General features: G+C 40.0%; 1 protein-coding gene across 1 annotated transcript in view; it reads left to right on the forward strand.

Moving 5' to 3' along the window:
• The window catches only part of DLGAP2 (DLG associated protein 2), a 195,721-nt gene that overhangs the window by 129,787 nt on the left and 44,947 nt on the right, over positions 1-20,987 (forward strand). Inside the window, exon 7 of the mRNA XM_081945749.1 lies at positions 620-839. Within this exon, the coding sequence (XP_081801875.1) occupies positions 620-839 (220 nt within the window). The remainder of the gene's footprint in view (positions 1-619; positions 840-20,987) is intronic.

Consider the following 20,987-nt stretch of genomic DNA (forward strand, 5'->3'; position numbering starts at 1 on the left):
GAAGGAAGGGCAAACTAAATGAAGCAAGCCCATGAACCAGAACTCACTGCTGTGTTGTCACAAGAATGGTAACTTGTTGCTGTAACTTATAAATATGAAGAGTTGAGGAATTATTTTGTCATTTTTCCTAAAACTGTTTACTCATTTAAGATTTGAGAAAGGGGTATTTTAGTTATATTTCTGGTTTATTTTCAGGATGGTTCCTTGAGAAAAGCAATATAGCGGCAAAGGGAATATAGGTGAACAAAAATTAAGACAACAATTAGAATGCCTCAGCTTTAGGACGTTCTTCCTGCTTGTTTAATTTAATGTAATGTAATGTAATGCAATTAAAAACCAATGTCTGAAAATGTTCTTTCAGGCTAACACCGAAATTAAAAGATAGTCTATTTAGCTCTCAGATTATAGCAAAGGAAAGCTAATTTCAATTAGGTTGATGTCTACTGCTGCATTATAAACAATCTTGAGGAGGGAGTGGAGGGGGTAAATGGGGTTGTTGCATTAATTATATTGAAATAAAGTCTTTTTGAGCTCTGATAGTGTATTGAAGCTTAATGCATTTCTGCAAAGCCAGTGGGGAAAAAAATCCACACCAAATGCAATGTTGTTGTTTATCTAGATGAGTGAAGCAGAGGTCAATGGGCAATTTGAATCTGTTTGTGAATCAGTGTTTAGTGAAGTTGAAGCTCAGGCCATGGATGCCCTTGGCTTGCCAGGTTGCTTCCGAACCAGAAGTCACAGTTACCTGCGTGCCATTCAAGCTGGTTACTCTCAAGATGATGAATGTCTCCCTTCAATGGCATCTTCTAACATCACCTCAACAATCAGGTCAACAACGGGTGAGTATTCTTGTTTATATATTTAATATAAGAGTCTGGATGGTGCAGTAGTTAGAATGCAGCATTGCAGGCTAATTCTGCTGACTGCCAACTGCCAGCATTTCGGCAGTTCAATTCTGACCAGCTCAAGGTTGACTCAGCCTTCCATCCTCCCGAGGTTGGTAAAATGAGGACCCAGATTGTTGGGGGCAAAGGCTGATTCTGAAAACCACTTAGAGAGGGCTGTAAAGCATTGTGAAGCTTTACAGCCCTCTGTGAAGTCTAGGTGCTCTTGCTATACTTTGTAATCAAAAGTCTTACATCTAAAATGATGGCAATTCAAAAGTGGATGGATGAATTAATTGAAAGCTGCATGTGCATCTCAACCCAGTGATGAGCAAAAATAAATTATTTTAGTTCTGATATGATTTTATATTTTGCATACTTTTATGGTATTGTTTTTACGTTGTATGTTGATTGAGGTTGGCATTCTGATTTTATAAATCAATTTATATTTAATTTTAGATAGTTGGGACTGTGTATGATCTTTTAAGCCTGAGCTTTCTCAGCTCCATGGCAGGTTTCAAACCTGCTCATGTCTTTTATCCCTGAAACTGTAATAACCTAGGTGTCCGGATGACACTGAAATGATACCAGTTGCTTTGCTGTCTCATGATTCATAAGACTGCTTAGATATTGAGGAGAAAGTGGCAGAAGGAGTGGAAGGGAAGGACGGAAAGGAAGAGAACACAATTCCTGTTCTAAGCCAAGAACATCTAATAAAATAAAATTCAATGGTGAAAAAAGTAAGGTTCTACATTTAGGCAAGAAGAATGAAATACACAGGTACAGTATAGGTGGTACCTTGTTCAATAGTAGTAACTGTGAGAGGGATCTTGGAGTCCTAGTGGACAACCATTTAAATAGGAGCCAGCCGTGTGCAGCAGCTGCCAAAAAAGCCAACACAGTTCTAGGCTGCATAAACAGAGGGATAGAATCAAGATCACGTGAAGTGTTAATACCACTTTATAATGCCTTGGTAAGGCCACACTTGGAATACTGCATTCAGTTTTGGTCACCACGATGTAAAAAAGATGTGGAGACTCTAGAAAGAGTGCAGAGAAGAGCAACAACAATGATTAGGGGACTGGAGGCTAAAACATATGAGGAACGGTTGCAGGAACTGGGTATGTCTAGTTTAATGAAGAGAAAGACTGGGGGAGACATGATAGCAGTGTTCCAATATCTCAGGGGTTGCTACAAAGAAGAGGGAGTCAAACTATTCTCCAAAGCACCTGAGGGCAGAACAAGAAGCAATAGGTGGAAACTAATCAAGGAGAGAAGCAACTTAGAACTGAGGAGAAATTTCCTGACAGTTAGAACAATTAATCAGTGGAACAGCTTGCCCCCAGAAGTTGTGAATGCCCCAACACTGGAAGTCTTTAAGAAGATGTTGGATAGCCATTTGTCTGGAATGGTATAGGGTTTCCTGCCTAGGCAGGGGGTTGGACTAGAAGACCTCCAAGGTCCCTTCCAACTCTGCTATTGTATTGTAACACAAAGAAACTTGAAAGCACTCTGAAGAAGAGGAAATACATATATAATCGTGGTCATGACATTTATATTAAGAATTTGGCATATGTTTATAGCTTATTAATTATTTTTAAAGAGAATTGTGTTATGCTCAAGCTTAGAGCCCAGGTGAATCTCAGCATTCTCCCTCCCTCCCCTCCTCTCTCTCTCCCTCTCTCTCCATTCTGATTACTCACCAGGGGATTCTGCAGGGACATAATTTTTCATTGTTTAATCCCTCTGATGCACCATGCAGTAATCTTGGATATAATGTGCACACAATTACAAGACAATTGCAGACATCATAAATGCTGCTATACCACTCATTTTTCAGCAGCTTTGGGAGCTCTGGGTTTCTGAAGGCTTCCCCTAGGAGATCGTCTCGACTCCTTCAGTCCAAAGCCTGCCAAACCTGCCAGAGTCAAAAGTTGTTTCCTAACAGTTTGGTTAAAGGATCACTAAAGCCTTTAAAATGCCATTTACTCTGTTAATCAAAAATGGCCAGGCTGCAGACATCCAGATCAAGCTACAGGCTGGTGAAGGGTAAATGTGTTTTTACTTAAAACAATGTTAACTTAAAATACTGATAAGACTTGATATCCAGATCAGCTAGCCTGAATTAACCTTCTTCTTTATTTAATTCAAGCCAGAGGATTTGTATATTTCCAGAGCAATGGTTTCTAAACTGCATAGTTATTCTCAATTGCAACAATTTTTCCTTTGAGGACTGTTGACCTTTATTTGGAGCTTATCAATTTTCCTTATCATAGGACTTCTACGATCAGGCTCATGTGAAGTGGGCAAGTCAATAAAGGGAAGTAGAAGCTTCAGGGGCAAGCATTAACAGGGAGGAGAAAGTAGTACCAATTTTTCTTCAAAGTCGCTTATCTTCCCCTTTCACCTTTTCCTTGAATCTCAGTGTATTACAGCTCTTAGATTCACTCCTCTCAATGGTCTTTTCTATAAATGAATACAAATAGTATTTCAAAAGTTTTTATTTCTAGAGTTTAAAGTTTTCTTTCTCGTTTTGCTGTTCCTGCACGATTCATGTTTTGATCATATTTCTTAGTGACCTTTGGAAATTATAGTTCAGTCTATATGACTGTTGTTTCTTAAAATTAATTAGCACCCGAATACTTCCCAAGGCTTTATCTGTGATGGGGAAAATTAGAGGATATGTACACTACACACCATTATTTTAAAGTATTGATTCTCCATGTTCTAATTGCTTCTAATTTGACCTACAGCATGTTCTACTATAAGACACGTTTGTAGAGACAACATGGCAGATGCTCTCTCTGGATGTATTGGGTATACCTCCCATAATCCCCAGTTAGCTGGACCATGCTGATTGCATTTATGGGAGCTGTATTCCAATATAGTTCCAAGGCGTAAAAATAAAAAGTGTTTGTACCTGATTATATGAATAATAAAGACTTTGAGCTCAAAATTCTTGGAAGATACTGGTAGAACAGGTGAAGCCAAATCCTAATACCTATATCAGAACTTTTTCTACTTAAGGATGAAGTTGGAATATAATTTTCTAGTACCTAATGAATAATTTATATGGAAATTCTGACTAGCTTCAGATATTGGAGACCTTTACATATGGTAATTCATATAAACTCTATTCAATTGTTTTACTTCGTTAGCCTCGCCTCGCCTCTCCTTCTCTCCTCCTCTCCTTTCTTCTCCTCTCCTCTCCTTCTCCTCTCTCCTCTTCTCTTCTCTTCTCCTCTCCTCTCCTTTCTTCTCCTCTCCTTCTCCTCTCTCCTCTCCTCTTTTCTTCTCCTCTCCTCTCCTAGAACAGAATTTTGCAAAACATTGTTTCCAGATTCAGCCTTTGGTCCTTGCAGGAGGCTTACTTCAAGCCAGTGTAGATAACTTTGTTACAACTTTCCATATTCTAAAGCTGTGCTTCATATTTTTATTGTATGGAAGCAATAAGGTCAGTATCAATCACTTTTGAAAACTATAATTGGATCAAATTAGAATCTTTACTTTTAGTTCAATAGATTCGATAGTTGTTTGACATATTCACCCTCCCTTCCCTAAATCCTGAGGTGCTGCCTCATGAGGGTGGGGGAGGGGGTGTCCCTGAGAGAGTTGAGCAATGAACATCAAGAGAGGATGCCAAGGGAATATTCCAGCAGGATCACTCAAGTGTGTTCCTCCCAGCTGCTGAGCAGAGCAAACAGCCATCTATAATGGGAAACAGTGATATAGGAAGATGCCAGAGGCAGATGATCATTTAGTAATCACAACAATCAATTCATACTGTATGGCAGAAGGCAATGGTTAGACACTCTGTATTTTTTTACCAAGAAAACCACATTAGTCAAAAATATAAAATGATTGATGTTATAGTGTTGGATGATGGGCCCTTCAGGTCAGATGATACTCAACATGCTACTGAGGAAGAGCTGGGGAATCTATCAGAGTACAAATGATGTTTATGTTGTAACTAAATAAAAGCCTTTGTGGGTCTAGTTGGTGATGTTGCCATACAGAAAAAGAAAATTCAAAGCTGCAAAGATAGGATTATGGTAGAAATATGGAGCGTAAGAAGCATGAACACTGGAAAGGTTAACACAGTGAAAGATGAAATGACTGCAAATTGATATGTTAGGCATCAGCAAGTTGAGATGCAGTGGGATCAGAAGATTACACTATTTATTACTCACAACATGAAAAACAAAGAAGGAATGGTGTTGCTTTTATAATTAGGAAAACTATATCAAGAAGAGTACTTGCTACAATGCAAGTTGTAATCTAATACCCAAATAATATTGATTATATTTCATGGACACATCTTTAATATGATAGATCATTCAGGTTTATGTTCCAACCACTGATGCAGAAGAAGAGAAGGTTGTTGGTTTCAAGTTACATTTGAAATTGATAGAACATGGAAGATGAACTGCTTTTGATTGGAGACTGGAATACCAAAATTGGAAACATGAGGGTGGAAAATGTAATTGGCTTGTACGAAATGAAGCAAGGAACCGACATATCAATTTCTGCCACTCCAATGATTTCTTATTGGCTAACACTCTTCAAGCGACCAAAATGATGCCTTTATGTATGGGCATCACCAGATGGAGTATACAGAAATCATATTGACTATATTATTGCTAAGATGAGGTGGAGAAGCTCAATTATAGTATTAAAGGCATGGCCAGATGCTGACTATGGAACAGATGAAAAATTGCTCATGTTCAAGTTCCATGGTGTGCTAAAAAAAAGAAGTAGAAAGCAGGTCAATTTCCACAATATGATCTTGAACATATAACCACCATTTTCAAGGATAACATCTAGAATCACTTTGAAATCCTGCATTGTGTTGATAGAGAACCAGACGAATTATGGAATGAGCTTTAAAAAGTTGTTAAGGTAAAAACATCTGCCAAAAATTAACCAAAAAACCCCCCAAATGGGTATCCCAACGAATGGTGGAAATTGCCAAGAAAAAAAAAGCCAAAGGGAAGAAAGCTAAAAATTTCAAAAAGAATTTAACAAAGAGTTTTGGAGAATTGTTAGAAGATACAAGAAGCAATATTACAACAACATCTATAAAATTGAAAACAGAAGGCATAACAAGGGAAGTCTTCCAAAAGATAAAGCAGACTGGTTCAAGGTTAGCAAAGGTGTGAGACAAGACTATATTCTCTCCTTCTATTTATTGAACCTATATGCTGAATATATATTAAGGGAAGTTGATTAGAAGATGAACATGGTTTGGAGGAACCGTTGGAGGAAGAAACATCAATAACCTGCACTATGCTGGTGACACTACTCTGATAACTGGAAAAACAAAGGATCTGCAAGCCCTACTAAAAAAATTCACCTGTCACGATGTGTCTATACCTACAAAGGTCAGAATCATGCAAGCCATGGAACTCTATGGAAGCAAAATGTGGACTTTAAAGAAGCAAGGTAGGAAAAGCATTGATGCTTGAGACTTCTGAGAATACCATTCATAGCCAAGAAAATAAACTAATGGATCATCGAATGAATCAACCAAGAGTTCTTACCTGACAAATGGCCAGGCTCAAATTATCCTACTTCAGACACATTATGCAAAGACCTCCTGTAGGTCTTCAGGGAAGGCACTGGTGCTAGGAAAGGTGGAAGGAAAGAGAAGAAGAGGATGACAAACAGTTACAGTAGCCACAAGTGCACATTGGAAGAGCTGAAGGACTAGGTTAGGGATAGGCCATCATGGAGAAAACAGTGACTAGCACTGATGATGTTATCTGGTTTGGTAATGAAACATCTGCAAGAAAACGACTAAGTTCAGAGAGCATGAAGGACTCCACAGAAAATCTATACATGTGGCACTAAGAGTTGGCAACAATTTCATGGCATGTAATCAATCCATCATCTGACATATTTAGGTATATATAAGACTACTTTTTTTCTGAATCCTACCAGTAGCTCTCTATAGCTTCAGATGAGAAGACAGACTTGTTTCTGAACCCAAGACTATTGAGCATAAAATCTTTCATAATACAGATACAGTACTGTAGAATGTTAGATGAGCAAATGCTTTTTATTTTAAAGCAGGACGCAAATAATTAGCATATAAGAGACAGTGAAGCAAAAACACTAAATCAAACCACTTTCCATGTACAGATTTACAGTATATATTTTCCTATGGAAGTGAATTGTTTACATTCAGTATTATAGTTCAGACAGGTTTACTAGTCATCCGTTATTTGTAAGTACAGACCTGTGACTCTGCATGCACAACTTTCAGAAATGTAGTCAAATAGCTGAAACACTGTGTGGCATAATGAAGTTTAGGACAATTTTGAAGGTCAAGTTACCTCCTACAATATCAACAAACAATTCTCTGCTGGCTCCTGAACTATGAATTCTCTTCCTCAACCAAGTTCCCTGACTCCTTCATTATGCACTTCTAAAGCCTATGCTCTTCTCTTTAATTAACTAAAGAGTTCAGTTTTGTTGTCTTTGTTGTTTACCCTATAAACATGATAAACATGCTGTTCGAATTAGCTTTGTTAGTTTATATTGTTGATATTTGATGATAATTATTTTATAAGCTTTCTCTGAAAATGCATACGTTGTGTAACCTATGAATAGGTATTGTTTTCTTTCATTCCAATTTTCACATAATTTCTCTCCACATTCTAAGAATTTACACAGCTTCTCCCCAATATGGATCATCAACAATCAATTTATAAATGTTAATTTCATGAATTGATCACCTGAGTGATTTAGAAAACACTCTATTCAGATCATCAATTCAGATGAATTGATCACCTGAGTGATCAATTCATCTGAATTGATGATCTGAATAGAGCATTTTGTTATAGTGTTTATTAGTGGCCTTTTCCTCTTCGCAAATAAATAATAATTTAAAACCTTCTAAATCCAGTCATGCAATTAAAGCATGGCACACTACTTCATACCAATGAAACATGAATCTTATTTGTATTTATAATATTAAAAAGAACTGCAATGTATTGAGGGGGTGTCAGCAGGGAGAGTCAGCAGGGAGAGGCCAAAAATCAAGATTGCCGCTATAACCATGTAAGTCTCTCACAACACATTTTTAAAAGGATCAAGACTTTGATTGCATGGTTGTAGGTGTAGTGTAGTGATTGTAAATTGTCGGTGTAGTGATTGCCAATGTCTGATGACAGATATGGCACAAGAAGAAGAAGAAGGTATAGTGTTGATTTTTTGACCCCATGTGAACAATTTTGAATCTGTTCTAAGACAAAAAGATCTCAGATGACAGTTGTTTATCTTAATGTGGAATGTCAAGCATAGATATTGGGCTGCCTTGTGTTGGTAGACCAGGCAGGAAACATGGCCAAATGAGCTAATTTTACTTTATAGTAAGATTATATGAACAGCATCTTGCAAATCTGTAAGTACATTTCTCCCTCCCATTCCCCACCTTTTTACCACCTAGGAAAGTAGAGAAGGTCTTTTCTGAGCCTCTTGCCCCATCCAAATTCCTGCTGGGCACCCAGCTGCCTTTTATCTCCCATTCCTTTGTCTGTATCTCTTCATTCTGTCTCCTAAGGTCATTCCACATCCCATTATGTGGGCTGCCAATGAATTCACCTATGACTTAACACACTCATTTTTAGACATACCCCCCCCCCCAAATGCAATATTCATTCATTTCCCCAATAATGTCATCCATATATGGTTCTAAAGACTTTTTTAAAAACAAAAGAGAGATGTGGCTTTCAACGAAAAAATGTTGCCCATTGTTATACAAAGGAATATTTGTTTGTTTGTTTGTTTATATTTCACAGTTTTTAACCACCCATATCCCTCAGAGAGGGGCCCTGAGCAGTGTACAATTAATCAATAAAATTAAGCATTAAAAATAGAATAATTTAAGGTTATTAATTTTTAAAAAATCTAAAACAACATTATGGAATTTTACAAGATGGAGTAATATGTTCCCAATGTGATCTTATCTTGTCCTAAGATCATCTTAGTTATTTTTTACTTTGTTTATGTTATCATAACACCCAGTGCTAACCTCAAAACAAATTTAGTTTGGAATCTTTAAGACTCTCACTTTATACATTCAATGTAAAGCAGATCATCATGTTAATCAGGAATGATTTCAGAAAGACAGGAGTAATACGTATCATTGTTATCGTAACCCAGAGTTGGTGTCACGTCCTCAGAGTTACGACCGGCGCCAGGCAGGAAGCTTTGGGTCTGTTCTGATTGGCTGCAACGCACCTGTTGGCAGGGGCGGGAATTGCAGAATTGGGTTATCTGACTGATAGCCAAGGAATCCATCCGACACCTGCTAAAGTGGATGCTATTTTAGCTGCCCCAGTTCCTAAGTCTAAGGCTGACCTGCAGGACTTCCTGGGACTGCTTAACTTTTATTCCGTGTTCCAGCCTCATAAAGCAACCGTCGCAGAACCTCTTCATCGTTTAATGGACAGCGGAGCTCCATGGGTTTGGACAAGCCGCGAAGCTCATGCATTCACAGCTGTCAAATAGTTGCTGACGTCATCCACTGTGCTGGTACAGTACAGTGAACGCCTCCGATTGGTACTGGCGTGTGATGCCTCCCCTTTCGGTGTCGGAGCTGTGTTAAGCCATGTCCTACGTAACGGTCTGGAAGCTCCTGTCGCGTATTACTCCCGCACTTTATTGAAGGCTGAACGCAATTACAACCAACTCGATAAAGAGGCTTTGGCAGCTGTTGCAGAAGCATTTCCACCATTACCTTTATGGCCGGTCATTCCACTTAGTGACCGATCATAAACCATTGCTCGGCATATTGGTGGGGGATCGACCAACCTCACAAATTCTGTCCCCGCGCATGTTGCGATGGACAGAATTTCTAGCTTCCTACTCTTACTCACTTTCTTACCGGCTAGGGAAGGAGATTGGGCATGCGGATGCTCTCAGCCGCTGCCCTCTACCCGCGTTGGTATCTGACCCAGCTCCAGTGTCTCAGGTTCTCCTTGTGGATGACTTAGAACTACCTCTGTCGGCCACTGATATTGCCCAGGGTTCTAAAAGAGACAGCATCCTGTCCCAGGTTTTAGATTGGGTCTGAAGGGGATGGCCACAAGGGCGGATTGCTCAGGAATTCCTTCCCTATCTCAGATGCCATTTAGAACTCTCCAAGCTTCAAGAATGCCTGCTATGGGGAACTAGAGTCGTAGTTCCATTGGAACTACGCCATGCTGTATCTGCCCGCCTCCATTAGGACCACCCTGGCATAGTCCAAATGAAGGCATTAGGACGTGGCTATGCCTGGTGGCCTAACATGGATGGTGACATTACTAATTGGGTTCAACAATGCCGTTCTTGTCAACAGTCCCGGCCTGCTCCTCCAGCAGTTCCAGTACAAGATTGGGACATTCCTAGGAGCCCTTGGTCATGGATCCATTGGATTTCGCTGGACCAATAGGGGCACACACTTATTTAGTGATGGTGGATGCACTATGCAAATGGATAGAAGTTTTCCCTATGTCATCCACCACTGCTGAAGCCACTGTGTGGGTGCTGACTAGATTGTTTACCACATATGGTCTACCAGATACGGTGGTATCCGATAATGGCCCTCAATTTGCCTCCCCCATTTTCCAAACCTACCTTGTCTCTCTGGGCATCAGGCAGATCCTTACCACCCTGCGGGGAACGGGTTAGTGGAATGGGCCGTGCGCTCAGTAAAAGAGGCGTTCAGACGGCTGGACCAGGGTAGTTGGCCTGCCTGGATTGCTACTTTCCTTCTTGCACAACACACTAAGACATGGGCAAAAGTCCGGCTGAAATTCTAATGGGCCGACAGCTTCGCACTCTCTTAGATAGATTACACCCTCATTATGCTGCAGACAACCCCCAAGGGGCTTCCAGGGTGTCCAGGTCTTTCCATGTTGGGGACCGGGTTTTTGCACAGAGTTTTATGGGCGACGCTAAGTGCCTACTGGGTTGGATGACACAAGTAACTGGACCCTGTTCCTATAGGGTCCAGCTCGACGACAATGGCGGCAGCATGTAAATCATTAATGCCGCTGCGCTCCTGAGGGCGACCATGGTTTACCAGCCCGAGAGGACGCCAAGCTGTTACCTGACGCTGCTTGCCAGCAACACTTGTCCTCACAGACAGCTATACCTCCACTAATGCCCGAACCGATATTGACGGCACACTTACCTGCGGGGGGAAGCCAGGCCTCGGGGCAGAGTCTCCAATTGAAGTTCGGCCCAACCAGTTTGTTCAGGCGCTGGCAAGCAGCGACACTACTCCGATGACAACAACCACTCCAGAACTGCGCAAGTCTGGGCAGGTCTGCCATCGCCCCGCCTATCTATCAGACTATGTGTGCGCAATCCGGGGGGAACACATCTGAAGGCCATGCAGTTAGAGGGGGGGGGGGAATCAACCTGAAAGGTTCTTAATTCCCAGTATAGACCACAGAAATTTCAACCTAAATCAAAAATAAATTGCACTATTGAGCTCAATACGAAAGCAGCATAAATTCCAAGGAGCTCTTCTTCACAGAAAATAAAATAAATAATGCCATATAGTACAGCCTAAAAATCGCCAAAGAGCTCCTGGCAGGTTGTGAAAAGGAATGAGTCCCAAAGGAAAATCTCCAAGTGAAAAAAATCAGCTTCTGATCCGTTCAGTTTGACCCTGGGAATGATAGCAAGAGCCTGAGACTTGGCATTGGGTGGATTCATGGAATAGGGCCGTGATGGTGAACCTATGCCACATGTGCCACAAGTGGCCTGCAGAGCCCTTTCTGTGGGTACGTGAGCCGTCGACCCAGCTCAGCTCTACCCCGCATGTGTGCACGCCTTCCCTGACCAGCTGATTTTGGGGTCTCTGCCGCACATGTGCAGGTGGCGGGGCGCATGCAGGAGCTGAACACACATGCACAGGGGGAGTGCACACACATGTGCGGGGGAGCACATGGCTGGGTTTGCTCCCAGAAGGATGCAGGGAGGCCTACTAGGCCCAAAATTGGAAACGGGGTGTGTGGTGTGGCCCACCCATGCCCAATTTTTGCTCCCAGGAGGCTGCAGGGAAACCTACTACCCAAATCGGGGTGGGGGAGGTCACGTGTGCATGCACGGGGGGCGGGGGGAGTGTGGGGGGGTACAGATGCGCAGGTATCGCACGGGGGTCGTGCATTGAATTATGGGTGCACTTTAGGCATGCGACAACAAAAAGGCTAGCCATCACTGGAATAGGGCTTGGAGGCCATTTTTTAAAGGGAGGTGCCTTGGCAATTCTGGCTGTAGCTAAAGGGGAGAAAGCCCTTTCTGCCCTTGAGGTTGATCAAGAGATCAAGTCTGCGACAGACTTTGGGAAACTAATTAAGGTCATGTTCTGTTGAAGTTACGCAGATTGGTCTTAATCAGCCATCTTGCCGATCCCATAACACCAGCAGTGAGGAGGCTACATCGCTGGGAAAGTTATATTGATATAACTACAGGGGAATGAGTGGCAAAGAACAGCTTTAAACGTCTGAGCTAGACTTAGCTCACGGACAGCAGCTCTCAACACATTTCTATGAATATAATTACAAGTTCCGCTCACATTTTAAAATTCAATTGATTCAAAAATGATCACACAGCAGGAAGAAATATAGTACCGTGCCGATAATAAAATCTACTCGTGTTAACTTCAGAATTATTTGAGATGCAAATTATAGCACGTTGCCAAGGCATCAGCGATAACAGCGTATCTTCATGAGGTCACAAAAAATAATTGGAGCAGTATGGTGTAGAATCTTGACAAATTCCCATCTATGATTTATTAGTGTGATGATATGGAATGTGCTGATTATCTGGCACTTACACCCTAAATATTGTCAACATTCAAATGCAGTCACTCTCAACTTACAGTTTTTCAATCTGTCCTATTTGCTAATAGAAATAATTATGTAGTGCTCATCTGTACGTCTTGAAATTTATGAAGTGCAAGTAGTCCTCGGCTTACAACTAGAATTGAGCCCAAAATATATGTTGCTAAGTGAGACATGTGTTAAGTGCCCCGTTTTATAACTTTGCTTGTCAAAGTTGTTAAGTGAATCATTGCAAAAACTTAATTGTTAAATGAATCTGGCTTCCCCATTGATTACGCTTGCCAAAAAGTTGCAAAAGGGGATCGCATGACCTTGGTACACAGCAACGGTCATAAATATGAACCAGTTGCCAAGCATCCAAATTTTGATCACATGACCTTGTAGATGCTGCAACAGCAGAGGTGGGTCCCTATTGGTTTGGACCGGTTCGGCTGACTAGGTAGTAACTCAGCCTGCCATGCCCCTGAATCGGTTCTATCGGTGGCACCATAGGCACTGCCATCTTGCTTTTTGCTTCTGTGCATGCACAGAAGCATTTTTCCAGTACTGTGCATGCACATGTACTGTGCATGCACATGTACTGTGCATGCACATGTACTGTGCATCAGGCAAGCATGGCGCATCCCTGAGCAAACTGGCAGTGGCAGCAGCCAGAACCCACCTCTGTGCAACAGTCATAGATGTGAAAAACGGGCATAAGTCACTGTTTTCAGTGCTGTTGTAACTTTGAACAGTCACTAAACAACCTGTTGTAAGTTGAGGGCTTCCTGTACATAACTGATGCAACTTAAGCCCCTCCCCCCTTTTAGAGGAGGTATACGTCACTTTCAGTTTTAAAATGCAAATCAAATAGATTTTTACAAGTATGGTCTGTCTGATTGCTGTTAGTATGGAGAACAAATTAACCCAGTTGGGTAGGACTAAAGATCCCATGAATAAAACAGGGTGGGTGAGGAAGGAGGGAGTAATTTTAAAAATCTTATCAAGATGCATCTCTTTTATCAGACTTTTAATGGTTCGTCAAGTATTAAGTTGCCAGGCTCACGTGAGACACTTCTAATAGACTGGTAAGTAAACAGAGAGAAATTTAAGAAACTCAGCTTCTCGCTGGTAGGGATTGCAACCTCAAAAACAATTGCTTTTGACTTGGGGTAGGGTTCTTTTTTGGGGGGGGGGAATTTAATATGCCGAGACTGGTTTAGCAGGGAGAAGTCCAAGCATCACAAACGTGCTTAAGGAGTGTATATTTCCTTTTATTCCATAATCTGTGGGTAGGAAAGCAGGCACAGAAGTATGCCAATGCCCACGTTTTGGAATTAGCGGTATTGATGCAACAATCTACCCAGTTCATATCAGTGACTTGAAGTCATATGACCTAGGCCTGCATGGTCACCATTTGCAGCCTAAATACTCAAATATGATTTCTAACAGCTGCAGTTTTGATCATTTATTTTCAAAAGATAGCCTCGGTATCTTCAGTGGAGATACTCTTTGGTGTTTTTAGGGTTGTATTTCCAGGGAACTTTTAAAATAGGTCTGCTGTTTGAAAATCAATCCCATTAAGCATGATCAAAGCAACCTACACTTTGACCTCCATTTCAGGTGCACAGATTCTTATTGATACATGAATGGACTTGCTGTTTGCTGCTAAGATTCTCTAAAGATATTTACAGTGATAATTTCCAAATAGATCCTTCAATGGTCATTTGTCATCTCCATATCAGTTTACCTCAGGTTTCTGTAAGAAATTAATTCAATCTTGTATCACTGTTTAGCATTTATATGGAAGCATTAAGTACATCTGATTTTAAAAGACTCAATTTCCTGATTTTTGTTTTACTGGAGTAAGAGTAAACCATAGCATTATGATGCTGGCTAAATCTCCAAGTTTTGCACCTGGCTAGCAAGAGAAATTGGATCTATGAGGAAGGGTTAAAAGAAGTACTTTGGAGGAAAAGGGGAGCATATCTTAATATCTAGTAAATTTACTTAAGCCAGCATAACAAAATGAGGCTATTCTATCTAAGCTGCAAAATGTACACAACCATAGATGCCAACACAATTCTCCAAATGATTTTTACAGACCAAATCTCCCCCCCCCCTCACAAACACACCTGCTTACGGGTGGCAGCTTTGAGTTGGTTTTTAACTCCTGGAGACTGGAATGGGACAACTTGCTATGGCCAACACAGCACAGACTACTTGCCATGGGACAATTTGCCACAATTCAGCAAATACAAAAGTTAAATGAATTTCAACAGAACCATCACCAATAATAATAAAATAAAGAAAGTCAAGCCAGAAGTACAAGAGTTACAATAATTTCAGTGAAAATGTATAATAAAAGCAACTGACTGAAATGATTAATACAGTGGTGAATTGTCCCATGACGAGTTGGCTGTGGTGATTGGCCATGGCAAGTTATCCTGGAGTCTGCTTGGACAAGTCCCTGAAGTTTTCTTGCCAAGATTTCAAGTGTGGTTTGCCTTTGCTTGCTTCCTAGGGTTGAGAGAATGAATGGTCCCAATTGGTTTGCTACCTCAGGTGGGACTAGAATTCAGGATCTCCTGATTTCTAGCCTGGCAAAATAAAAAGTAAAATAAACCTAATAGCCTTAATAAAACTCCATCTCTTAATAAGCAATCCAAAGCCCAAAGAAGCAGTAAATAGAAACCAGCAAATAGAGAAAACTTTAAAAAGAGAAGAGCTAGACATATAAGATTTCTCTGAGTCAGCTCATCTATTTCTATTGGAGTTGTACTCTCATTAGAAATTATTAAAAGTGTGGTGTAAAGAAGTTTTTGGAGGAGTGGGAGCCTGTTAACAAGATAGAAATACAGGAGGTGGAATATGTGTTAATTGGTGCTACCTTGACATCCTCCTTTCTCAGTACATTTATCAAAACTGCTCTGGCAACACAATTAATATCTTTTTATGAAGACAATAATTATTTTTGAGAATCCTTACAGTAGAAGACAAGGACATAAGTTGAGGCTTGTTAATTATGTATATTCATGCTTATATCATCCGTTACCTGTGCATATGTCTATGGCACAATGGCATAGTGGTTGGAATGTAGCATTGCAGGCTGACTGTGCCCACTGTCATGAGTTCGATCCTGACTGGCTCAAGGTTGACTCAGTCTTCCATCCTTCAGAGGTTAGTAAAATGAGAAGCCAGATTGTGGGGGGCAATAGTAAAATGAGAAGCCAGATTGTGGGGGGCTTAGATAGGGCTGTAAAGCACTGTGGAGCGATATACAAGTTTAAGTGTGATTCTTATTGCTATTATTGTTTTATCCTCCTTTCCTGAAATATAGATATGAGTGCCATTCATATATATATATATATATATATATATATATATATATATATATATATGTGTGTGTGTGTGTGTGTGTGTGTGTGTGTGTGTGTGTGTGTGTGTGTGTGTATGTGTATGTGTATGTGTATGTGTATGTGTATATGTATATATGTATGTATGTATGTATGTATGTATGTATGTATGTATGTATGTATTAGTGTTACAACCCCTGGTATGCCTAAATATGGGAGGAAGGTCACTACTCCCTCTTTCTGTCCTTCGGCTTCATCACAGAAGACCATGCAGGCAGAAAACCATATTTTTATTTTTAATGTTGCCTTTTATATTTGTGTTATATTTGTACTGATAAATAAATAAAGGGAGACTAGTATAGATCTATTTCGAGCTAATTAGCTCTCATCAGCTAGCCATACCCTTTCAAGTCCCAGTAAGGGTATGGCTAGCTGATGAGAGCTAATTAGCTCGAAATAGATCTATACTAGTCTCCCTTTATTTATTTATCAGTACAAATATAACACACACACACACACACACACACACACACACACACACACACATATATATATATATATATATATATATATATATATATATATATATATATATATTGCCGCCATCTTACTTTTTTTTTTTTTAGAACATATTATTTCAACATCCCAAATGCTGAAGATGCATTTGGCAGTTTGTCATTTATCTGGCAGGCTTTACATGTGAAGCATGCTGTTGCAAATCAAATACTGTTATAATTACACATTATCAAATTTGTCAGATTAAAAATACTATTATGTGTAAAATTTTAAATTACTGTTAAGCCTTAAGTATTATTCTCTGGCAACTTCAAATATGAGTGATAGATTAAACTGCCTACCTTCCAATGCCCTGGAAGCTTCTCAAGGATCCTTTCATAGTCTTTATGGAGAGCTGTCCCTGAATGAAGAATATGTACTGCTACTGATCATCCCCTGCCATATATGTAGCAACAAGGATGAATGGAGCATGGATCCATAATCCTTTGCAATCCACAGGCTTCCATGACACACAAGGAAAAGCTTTATGGCAGGCATATAAATGAATGTGGAAAACGTTTTTGAAGGCCAAGTGGATGAAAATCACTATGATGTATGATTAGTGTCAGCTTTCAGTGTTCTCAAATGCTAATCTGTAGCACGCTATCAAATACTGTCCAATATTAACTGCTATATATCTGATACTGCAATTAGTTGCTAGTTACTAATATTTTAATATTTGACAAGCAAATGAACATTCAGAATGCACGAGGAATATCCACTATTTAAATGCTGATTTTTAATGTATGGGAACTTGTGCATTTCTTCTCTACTTTTGAAAATAACATTCACATGCCTCCCACTAGAAAGCATTGTTACTTAATAGGTGGAATTAATACATGGCTTTATTTTGTTGTAAATGCACACACACACACACACACAATCTTAACTGGATAGCTGCTATTAAAATTGCTCACATCATGATGATTACCCTGAATAAATACTTCAATGATACAAACATTAATAAAATGAATACAAGCCTTGACCTCTGCTATTATGACTCACATTTGAAGTCTGCTTAATTACAGGAACGCTGCCAGGGCTCTGACACTTCAGCCCCTGCAAAAATGCAGAAAGTATAAATGGCACAATGTTTACGGATGCTTAAATTGTTCCAGTTTTTAGTGCACTGGACACTAAATTCTGCTTCCTATCTGACAGCAGGAAAGATTGTCTAGAAAATGGGAGAAAGCAAGCTGCTGTCAGTACTTCACTGTCTTCAAGACTTCAACTACTTGATACACTATAATTTATTGTTAATTAACAAACGAAAATAGAACCTTTTGTGTGTCATCCATTGGCCTCTGTGCAGCTCAAAGCTTTCTAGATGTAATGCAAGTGTTCAAGTGGAGGTTTGCATGACGTGTGGCTTTTGCAAAAGGACACTGATTACGCTGGGATATGGAACGTTCTTTAGGGGTGGCTTAGGACAGCCACTACTTTACATTATTAAGATTAGGATGGGAGGAGAAAGAAAATAGAGGATGCCTCAGAGTAGCACTACCAGTGATGGAGAAAATAGGAGCTACCTGATTTCTGCCCTCATCCATTCCATAAAAGTTAAAACGGTGCAAATAAAAGTGCCTTCAGTCTTAATTCCATTTGCCTGGAACAGCAAACTGACGTGGCCTGCTTCACTTATCAGCCATCCTGCCTCCTCTCCTCTTCCCTTCTCTTTGGATCACGTAGAGGAACTGGATATGTCTGATTTAATGAGAAGAAGGATTAGAGGTGACATGATACCGTAGTAGTGTTCCAATATCTAAAGGGCTGCCACAAAGAAGAGGGAGACAACCTATTCTCCGAAGCAGCTGAAGGCAGGACAAGAGCCAATGGATGGAAACTAATGAAGGACAAATCCAAGCAAGAAATGAGAAATTTCCTGACAATTAGAACAATTAACCAGTGGAACAGCTTGCCTCCAGAAGTTGTAGGCGCTCCGACAGTAGAAGTTTTTAAGAAGAGATTGGACAACCACTTGTTTGGAATGTTATTGTGTCTCCTGCTTGAGCAGAGGATTGGACTAGAAGGCCTCCAAGGTCCCTTCTAACTCTGGTATTCTGTTATTCTAAGAGTGCATTAAAATGTTACGGCTATAAGAAAAAATCTCTTTTGGCCCCGGTGGCTCAGAAGAGGTCCACTTATGAGAACATTGCGAAGTTTCCTTTCCCATTTCTATTTCTAACTCTTCTTGTTTTCCCATCTCTTATACCTTCTGCTGTATTTTCAATTCACTCCGTATCCCAGTCATGTCTTCTTGCATTGGTCACCCTGTCTCCTGTGGCAGTTACAGAGTAAGACAAATGAGATGAGCTGACCACTGAAGGAGACCATCAAGTTACGGCAAATCCCTGAGCTTTTCAAATGTCATGGTGCGTTTTATAAAACCAGTGAGTGACTCAACAGTGAAATATTTACCAGGAGCAAAAAATGATCTGGTCTTCAACATAGAAGCATTTTTCTTTCCCTTTGGAATGAGTGGAGTATTTAGTTTTAGTTCAGTGAACAATACTACTTTCAAGGAAAATTGTGAATAAACAATGCAACAATGCTGTTCTTATTCAACACAGTTGAATCTATTTAAAGAAAAATAAATTACAAGGAATTAAACATGTATTCATATTGTGGATAATTTATGCTGGTATAATTTAAATTATCCAGATAGATTGTTGATTTCTATTCAATAGAATGAAGCAAAGACACATATACTATAGTTCTACCTAAGGTGCAGTTGGGAGGTTTATAGGGATGGCTAGAATTAGTCATATTTTGGACATGTATATTAAAAAATACAAATGGAAATCAAAAGCCTCATATTCTCTATTACCATGGTAATCCTGATGGTAATTTGACCTTGTTATCAGCAATTAAGTGGCTGAACAGTCCCTCATTTCCCCTCTCTAATTATATATTTACTTTTTCAATTAGCCGGTGATTTATTGGCAAAGAACAGCATTGCAGTGATATCGTAAGGCCCTGTTCCCTCAACAAATTGCATCTCATCTTTCAAATTAAATTATCAATTACCATATAGCTGGTTGAATTTCACATACTCTTCCCATCCCACCCCAAGTTGTGCTTAGCATGTGAGACAAAATTATTTCCCTGTACTGTAGTAATCAGTCGTGTACAAATTCCTTTTGGCTCAATTCAGTTTCTTCTTGACTAAAATTAGTTGGGTTGGTGCCTCTGCAATCCCAATTTGTCATTTGAATCATATCCAAAATCTGCCAAGAGAAGCTTGGGCATGCTAAACTGCTAAATGGCTGCTGAACTGAGTAGCCTGGGCTTGCTTCTCTTTTTCTAACTTGCTTAATCAAGCCTCTCCTTCTGATAGGTTTGCAGAAAGAGCACTCCATGGGCTGTAAGGAACGTCCCTTTTGTTATTCTTACACACACACACACACACCACCTTACTAGGGGAAAAAGGCTGGGAAATGTGCCTGTTTGAGGGTAGTTGGAGCAGGGGGGGGAGGGTATAATATGATTCTAAGGGGCAAAATGCTTTGCAAAGTTTTCAGATGCTGTCTTACCACCACACCCAAAATAGATTATTAGAAAATACAGTGGAGTCTCTAGCTAGACTGGAGGAAGATGTAAAGAGATCAGGTGTAGAGTCCTTGCATTGGAGAAAGCGACAGAACCTGACCTCCTCTAGAAATCTTGAGACCTCATCTGACCATACTCAAGGGAATATAGCCAGTCTGGCAAGATTCTTGTAACATAGGTTACAAGGCTAACAATAAAGTTTCTGTTTGAGACTCTTCACAAGTGATGGTTGCTTGTGCCTGACAAAATTCTGGTTCAATCTAAGGCAGGTTTCCCAAAGAGAATAGGAAAATTTCTTGAAGCAGAGGTGAAGTTTATTCAACAGAAAAATAGTCAGTTAATCATCAAAGGTGCCCACGAATTGAAAAGAAAAACTGGTTTCTTTTATAGAAAGATCTGTCTTTTGTCCCTAGAAAGTGAGCAAATGTAGCTAGGGATTACCAGAAAACACTTCAGATCCATTGGAGAGGAGATGTGGCTTCCTGCCCTTCAGGGTTTTGCAGTTGTCATCTTTTGTAAGTTAAGGTGGTGACCTCAAGGTGATGGGTTTGAGTAGAGAAGCCAATTGTGGGTCTGAGGAATTTTCATATCTGCTTTTGGTCTTGCCCATATTCCAACTACATTCTTATTGCACAAAGCCTGTTGCAGCTCTCAAGCATTTGTACAGATTCTTTTCTACAGCATTGCCTCTTGTGTTGAAAAAATGTATATTGTGAATTGAAAACTAGTTTTTAACAAATAACAATGGACTGCAAGCTCTGTGAGAAACTGGCTGAGGAACATGGAGCTTGTCCCATCATCATTCACTGATAGCTGAAACTGTA

The sequence above is a fragment of the Natrix helvetica genome, assembly GCF_964273705.1.
Source record: "Natrix helvetica genome assembly, chromosome: 2".
Lineage (NCBI taxonomy): Eukaryota > Metazoa > Chordata > Lepidosauria > Squamata > Natricidae > Natrix > Natrix helvetica.